The sequence below is a fragment of the Camarhynchus parvulus genome, chromosome 3, assembly GCF_901933205.1.
Source record: "Camarhynchus parvulus chromosome 3, STF_HiC, whole genome shotgun sequence".
In the NCBI taxonomy this organism is placed as follows: Eukaryota; Metazoa; Chordata; class Aves; order Passeriformes; family Thraupidae; genus Camarhynchus; species Camarhynchus parvulus.
The window spans coordinates 9,902,311-9,909,997 of record NC_044573.1 but is presented as its reverse complement, the minus strand read 5'-3'; the positions used below and the strand labels follow the sequence as shown (position 1 = coordinate 9,909,997).

Here is a 7,687-nt window from a genome sequence, read left to right as displayed (position 1 = left end):
TTGTATTTTTCACACAGCACCCTCATTAGCCTCTGTCCTCCATCCACTGTGTAAGAAGGGAAACAGAAATCAAGCAAGATTTGAATGGGTCACTTTCGTATGTGATCCAGACTGCTTTTAGAAAGTGCAAACTCCTGGACAATATTGAAAATGCTGATGTAAAATCTCTTACCTTTATGAGGTAAACTGTTCCAAAATCTACATTAACCCTCTGTCAGGTTACCCAGGATGCTGCTAACTCAGCCACAGAGGTGCTTTCCCCCAACATCCTCCCAACACAGTGTCCAGAGGGCTTATTTTGAGCCAGGCACATTTGAAAATAGCCAGGTGCAACAAGCCCTGTGTTGTGCTTGACCCCCTGATTGCTCCCCAGTGCTGGGAGACCGTTGTGAAGATACTGAGTAATTGTGGAGACATCCAGCCTGGCCAGAGGCAGCTGAAGGCACAGGCAACAAGTGATGTAGGGGCCAGCCTCTCTGTGCACAGCCCCTGTGCACCCCACCCTGCCTCCTCGTGTGCCATTCCACCCCTCTGCCACTCTGGATGCTGGAATCTATAAAAATTTTCTCTGTATCATCAGGCCAGAGGAACCCTTTCTCTTGTGGAAAACATATCTTCCCAGAACACCTCTACTCAAAATTTCAGTGGAGACATCCAGGTATGTGACACAGCTGCAGAAAACACCACCAGAGTTTTGATGATGAAGGAATAAATACAGCAGGCAGCAATACAGGAAATGAAGCAGAGATGTACATAAGAAAAATCAGGGGTTTAATGATAAATAAGCAGGTAAGAAAGATAATAAAGAACCAGTAAGTGTTTGACATATTCAGTGTCTGTTTGACAAATTCAGAATCTTTCCCACATCAGATTCAGAATCTTCAATTAGATGGAAGCTATCGTGGGAGAAAAGTGTCAGCTTTAGAACTTAAGAATCTATCAGTAGCATTAATCTGAAAGCAAAATTTGGGATCTCATTCTTGGTACCACTTGTTACAAGTTTTTCTGATCAGCTGTGAGGGACTGATAAATGTTAAGACTAAAATGTCTCAACCTTGTTTGAACTTTATTTTGTACTGTTGCTTAGAAATCTGTTTTATTAACCACCTTAGTTGCCATCTCCAGTTTTGACTGAAGAATGGATCTACATTTCCACTTCAGCCTTGATCTTCAGCACTGACTCCACTTCCAGTCCACTCCCAGGATAGTTCACACAACTGCCACATGGCTAGTTTGTCACTCCACGTCCTGAAGTTGCTTACAAATTTAGAAGTCCGCTTTTAAAAAAAGCAAAGTGCTTTGTCACCTTGGCTGTGAAGGATGAATCCAGTTTACAGCTTCCTTTCACTTTAAAACTCCAACCACTCTGTCATATAAATACAGTTTGATGGAGAAATCTCACCACCTTCATGACAATCATCAAAAACCTGCAAAAGAAAGCCCTGTGTCAGCAGAGTAATTACTTCCAGTTGGATGGTGCTTGCTGTGTGTAACATGCTCCCATGTTTTCTGCTTTTTCCCAGTAGATCAGCATTAGTCTAACAGAGGCCAAAACCTAGGAAGTTTTATGGCAGCTCTGAAGGAGAAGAGAGAAACAGATCCCACCACAAAGGGACATGCTGGCAAGTTTTACCTACAGGAGGTAAAGGAGACTAGGGAGTAGAGACCAAAAGCTAGACAGAAATCATTTAGCTTGGTGAAAACACAGGCAAACCTGGGATCAGAAATATAATAATTTGGAACAGGCTATACTTGACAGCATCTTCACATAGAGTCCAGTAAAGAGACAGGCTGGAAGTGGGGAACACCTGGCAGAGCAGGTGTTCAGACCAAATACAGAACCTGTTCCTCACAGGCAGCTTTGAAGCACAGCTGGCTCAGCCCCAAGGCTGACTCGTGGGCAGAACTTGCCCTGTGCCATCTGGCCACTGCAGGCCTGTGCTCAAGAGCTGCATGCACCACTAATGATACACAGAACTAATTACTCACAGGGCAGAGTCCACAGGGTGTCCTGACCAATCCAGTGGGCTGGATGAGAGGACTGACAGCTCTGTACAGCCTCATCTGCCCATCCACGCTGCCCACTGTCCCCTCCTTGGCAGCAATAATGGTCATCTCCACTTTGCCATCATAGATCAGAGTGTTCAAAATGGTCTCAATGTCTTCCATTGACAACTCTACCTAAGAAACAATTTGTGAAATAGATGTTAGGAAAGATGTGTGCCAGTGAGTGCTGCAAGGAGGAAAGGAGCAAACACCATGAGTAACAAATCCATAGAGTTCTAACCTAGCCCAGAAAAAGACACCAGTCTCACTGGGAACTTTATGGAGTTGTGCAGATGCAAAAAGAAAAGCAAATACTAATACCTCCTACCTCCTGAGCATTTCTGATTTGCACTAGCCTTGGTCCTACCAAAAAGAACTTCCCTGTGCACCTGAGATGTCTCCATCAGCCTAGCACAATACAGTTCCAGTTTTGCAGGAAAACAATTGTGAAAGAAGAAACAGACTGCTAAAGATATACTTGTTGATGGTGACCAGTAATGGTGGGGTATTTCTCCCCTTCTTTTTTCCCCTCCCCTAAAATTCCTTGAAGTGCATATGTAAACTTAAGAGAAATGATGAAATCTAAACCAGCTGAGACAGTTAACAAGGATGTGAATGCTAATTCTTTTACACATTTCTGAAAACCCACGTGCACAAGCTATCCTGGTATGCCAGGCAGTATCAATGACCCTCCCAAAGAAGCAATGAAGCCACAAAGCTCACCCCCACTACACAAGCTATGGGGTGCTAAGACACTTATGACACCTTCAGCAAGTTTGCAGTAACCAGCTCCTAGAGCTAATCATGCACTGACAATTTGAACAACAGTGTGATAAATCTGTTCTGACCTTACTGATGCCCAGCTCACAGATGTATTTCCACACCTCGTGGGATGAGGCAAACGAGCTGTTCCTCTGTATCATGGGGTTCTGTTTGCTGTCTCGAGCTGCCTCTGCCTGAGAAAAAGCAAAGGTTGGTTAGAGTCAGCACTCACTGCCAGGAGCCTCCTTCATGGTTCAGTTTCAGGCAGACTCAAAAACAAAACTTGTTTTCCATTACTGGGACACGTTTAGCATTTAAAGCCACATTCTTAAAACTGCTGTATGTGAGACAATGCAGTGCACAATCAAATATAATTTTATAATAAATGACATGAAATTTATACTGTAATTCAGATTAATATGAAGGAATACCAGCATCTGGCATTTTGTTGACAAAAACAAAGGTTCTGCTGTACCTAGAGCCAACTCAAAATATATTGTAATGGAATAGACAAATGCTAGAATCTGCAGACATATTTAATGAACCAGGGACAATTTAGATGAGGGGCAATTGTGTTCAAGGCAAAGCTACCTGACTGACTGCTGCCTTACACCCTCTCAGAAACGAGGTGCTCTGCAGAAACCACAGTGACTTTTCCTAGATTTTTTGGACCTGTGGTCTCTGCTGCTTGGTTTGTGTCTTAGTTTAAGACAATTATATGGGGTGGAGACTCCAAAATGAGTAATCTCCTCCCACCAATAAGAGACAAAATGGGAGAAGACAGAAGGGAAAAAATATCAAATAAAAGACAGCAGCCTCCATGGTTCCAGAGCTTCCACAAACAACAATCACAGGGGTACAGGGACAAAACAAAATCTGGACAAAAATTTTTGGCCAAAAGGCTCCAATGCTGCCAAAAACACTGGAAAAACCTTCCTGGCAAGTTGCAGGTCTGCCCCCTCCTCAACAAACAAACAGCAGGTGGCTGGAAAATCGTGGAGAGAGAGTCTGACTCCTCCTCAGCTGGAAAAGGTAGTGCAAAATTCCCTCTGGTGCAGGTCTGGACTGCAAAATGCAGCTTCTTGGGTATGAAGAATGCATATTTTATGATTGGATTTTTGCAAATATTAAAATGAATATTATATGTGTTATGTTAGAAAGTTATGCTGTATTAATTTTCTTAAGGAGTGTGTTAAATATAGTTTTAGGTTATAACAATGTTAAAATAGAAACTATGCTATGTAAGATACTTTTTTTAAAGAGAGGACTTGCACTGAGATAGCAGCCACAGGACACCTAAATCTTTCAAAGAAAAAGAATTTCTTGCTCTCTCATTGGGTTCTTCCTGCCTTGCTTCAGCCCTGAAGATGCTGTCAGGATTCAGAGGAAGAAGTTGACACTGACCAGACAGAATCCTGTGTTTGAATGGAATTTATGCATCATGTGTGAGGTGTATGAATATTCAATAGGCTGTTGCTTTTAAGGGTTAATCCTCTGTTAACGTGGGTCCTTTTTCGGGCTTATTTTGCCCAGAAAGAGGTACCCGGACTGTCCATAACTCTTTGTTTCTGTTGTCTCATCTTGTCCTAAATCCTAACTGTCCAGATTTTTATTACTCTAATTATATCACTACTTTAATAATAATTTTATGACTATTAAACTTTTAAAATTTTAAAAACAAGTGACTGGCATTTTTCACATCAGGTATGACTTGAAGACCCGCTCCAGGTGTTCCCCTCGTGTCCATTTCTAGTTTTAAAGGGATCCTGCACCCCCCCTTCCAGGATAAAACACACGAGTTCCTCTTTCCCGGGTTGCTGGGTCTTAGGAATACACAATTTTGGGTCACCTAGGACAGTTTGTCATTGGACATCAGAGATAAAAGCCTTCCCTCCTTGTCCAGAGTGTAAAAATATCCATCATTAAGTGCAACACCATCACACCTACTGTGACAAAAATAATAGTCCAGTATGGATTTGCCAATCTAGCTGCAATAATGGCCAACACCTATGGAAAACCAAAGCCTTGCCTGGCACCTGGCAGGTGACTTAGGCACTCACCTTGCTCTGCAGAAACTTAAAGCACTGTTGATTTAACACCTCCACAAACTCAGACTCGAAGTCCTGGTCACTGTACCAGGCCCCTCCAGTGACGGAGCGGTCGGGCTGCAGGTTGTACAGCATGTAGACCTTCTTCTTGGATGCCTGGGGGAGGGAAAGGTACAGCTCTCAACAACATGTCCCTCCTTCATAAGGAAGGGATATATAAGCAGATAATCTGCAGAAGAGGTTTGTTACTCCTATACCTGACTCCAGCTATCCTCAACCTGTTTGACTCTCAGGTAACACAGAGAAAAAGAGAAGATCAACCCATTTCGATTCCTAATAATTTTATAACAGACCAGATGAAGCCAGCATCTTTCACATAAACACAAAAAAGCTACTGCTTTGCTGTGTCCAACTTCTCTACCCCCATCTGCTTTACCAGACCCAGGAAGAACCAGGTAACTGCAGACAGACAGCAAGAAGCTGACCTGTGGAGCCCGAATCTGTTGCACCTCAAACCTGCACACTAAAGGCACAGAGTCAAACACTGGTACACAGTCAAAGAGAAAACTCATTTTGCCTTCAGCTTTCTCTGCCCCCAGGCCCCTGTTAAAAGCACACAAAGCATGCAGCAGCTGTTTGAAATTGTTTAAAAAGGTCACAAAATACTCACTGCCACAGATTTAACTGCTTTAATTAATTTCTTGCTTTCCAAGTTTTTCAGTATCTTGTTGATCTCTGTTAAAGGCAGATTGCTTTTGTACCGAATGTCCCTGCTCCAAATACCTGTTAAAAAACAGAGAAGTGAACAGAAATAAATAGAAGAAACCATTTTTTTCCATACATACCAAGCAAAAGTCACATCAGAACACTGCTTGGGTTGCTTGCCTGCCACTCCCAGCAAAAGGAAGGAGTGGACAGAAGGGATTGGTGGAAAACAAGCAGGTATGGGGCATTAGATTTTATATTTGTATTGTCTGGGCAAGCATTTGTGACTTTGGACAGGGATGGTTCCATAAGCAAACAGTTAGTACCATTCACAGTGATAATTTAAAGTACCTTTGTTGCCTGCATCCTCTATGATTTGGTAAACCAGCTTCTCTTGATTGTCAGAACCTTTCATTTTACTGTCAAACAAGACAGACATCAGGATTTTTGAAAGGTCTAAAATTTGAAAGAAGTTGTATTTGTTTTAAACAAGAATTGAAGTTTGATTTGTTTTAAACAAGAATTGTGTTCCCAACATACTTCCCCAGCAGACACAGCTTACCTTGCATTTTGGGAATCTTTGATCCTGTACAGGAGACCTGCACTGCTCCTCAGAAGGTCCAGCTGCCCCTAGGAGAGATGGGCACAATGCATTTACTTCCCTTCAAACTGCTTGTTTCAGAAGGTGTTTTAGAAGAATATTCTGAAATTCTAAAATAAAAACCTTGTTTAATGTCAACTAAATAAAGAAAAATGAAAACTAACATTTCTAACCACTGGAAACAACAACAACCTTGAGGACATTTTTTTTCCCCTGACAAATTCCCACTTATCATTAGCTGTCAGAAATAACAGTTCCTGACCCTTCCCACAACATCTACACAATTCCTGTTATTTCTCCTGACTTTCCCATGGCACAAGGGACATCCAGTTCTTGTACACTTTGCTCTCAGTTTCCACCAAAGCACTCATTTGCATGGCAAATCACAGTGGAGCTCTGGAACAATTCCAAGTTCCAGCAGCAAAGTTCTGCTTTCTACTAAGTGGCCATCACTGGAAAACTGCCAGCTCTGATGGGCAGTGACTCTTAGAAGCAAATTGCTGGCAAAGAGATTGTTCTGCTCTGCATGCTTGTGGCCAGGCAAAGTCCTTATTTCCTATTTTGAAGAGGAAAGCAGCTGGACAAGCCTAAGGGTGTAAGGTGTATTAACAGCATTAATTAATATTCACTCTCTTATTGCCAGCTGATCCTTTCCTGCAGTTACAGCCTTGGTTCTTACAGGTTTGGCAGGTTCCTGTGTGCCTTCAGAGCAATCCACAAGCTTGGGATTTCGTGGGGGGTTCAGAGAACACCCCCACCTACGAGGGCATGGGCACACATCCCTCCTTTCCCCTACAGCTAATTAACTCCCCATCCCTAATGAGCCTTGTGGTTAGGAATGTGCTGAGGAAGATGAGGAAGGCGGGCTGTCCCTACCATGGAGAGCAGCCTGTTGATGGCCACAGCTCTCTGCTGGGCTTCCATGTGAGGCATGTCATTCTGGATCACCTGGTCCGTGATGCCATGGGGGAACTGCTGGCACAGCTCAAGGATCCTGCAGGAGGAGAGAAGCTACTTTAAAACTCGTGTTCTGCTGCATCCAAACAGCACTGGAGACAGGATGGGAGAGAGCGACAGGAGCAACTCGGGAGAAAAGTATCCATTAACTGCTTCTTCAGGCAGCTCGGCACCAACTCCCTGGGCACCATTTCCCTTTCCAAGACCAGAAAAACCCCAGGACAGCCGAAAGTGACCTGACTCAACCCCTAGTGCCCTCTAAGCACCTCCCAGAAAGAAAATCTCCGTGTCCCCAACCATCCTCTCCTTCAGCATCTGTCTCCTCATTAACACTCGGGCGTCAAACCACTCCCCTCAGGCCTTGAACGACAATGCCCCGCCACGCCTGCTGCCCCCGGCCCCAAAACCCGCCCTTCGTGGCCTCCACACAGCCACCCCCTGCCTGCCTGCGGGCGCCCGCAGCACCTGCTCTCGATGTCCATGGGGTCAGGCACCTCCGGCTTCACCTTCACCTCCGCCATGGCGCGGCTGGCCCTGGCGCGCAGATATGACGTCAGAGACGGCGCGA

General features: G+C 44.1%; 1 protein-coding gene across 1 annotated transcript; it reads right to left on the bottom strand.

Annotated features, from left to right (window-relative positions):
- Positions 1-770: 770 nt before the first annotated feature.
- Positions 771-7,660, bottom strand: POLR3F (RNA polymerase III subunit F). The gene is made up of 9 exons (XM_030945547.1): positions 7,585-7,660; positions 7,039-7,156; positions 6,124-6,191; positions 5,913-5,980; positions 5,527-5,639; positions 4,869-5,012; positions 2,895-3,002; positions 1,990-2,181; positions 771-1,427 (listed from the first exon to the last, which is right to left on the bottom strand). The coding sequence occupies exons 1-9, from the start codon at positions 7,638-7,640 to the stop codon at positions 1,350-1,352; spliced, it is 945 nt and encodes a 314-aa protein (XP_030801407.1). The 5' UTR covers positions 7,641-7,660; the 3' UTR covers positions 771-1,349.
- Positions 7,661-7,687: the final 27 nt, after the last annotated feature.

Excerpts from the sequence above, each read along its gene's own strand:
- POLR3F (XM_030945547.1), bottom strand. The coding sequence starts at position 7,640 with ATGGCGGAGGTGAAGGTGAAGCCGGAGGTGCCTGACCCCATGGACATC. Across the intron at positions 5,013-5,526 it reads AAGCAGTTAAATCTGTGGCA|GCATCCAAGAAGAAGGTCTA; the intron begins GTGAGTATTTTG and ends TCCCTCCCCCAG. Across the intron at positions 1,428-1,989 it reads CACCCTGTGGACTCTGCCCT|GTTTTTGATGATTGTCATGA; the intron begins GTGAGTAATTAG and ends TTTCTTTTGCAG.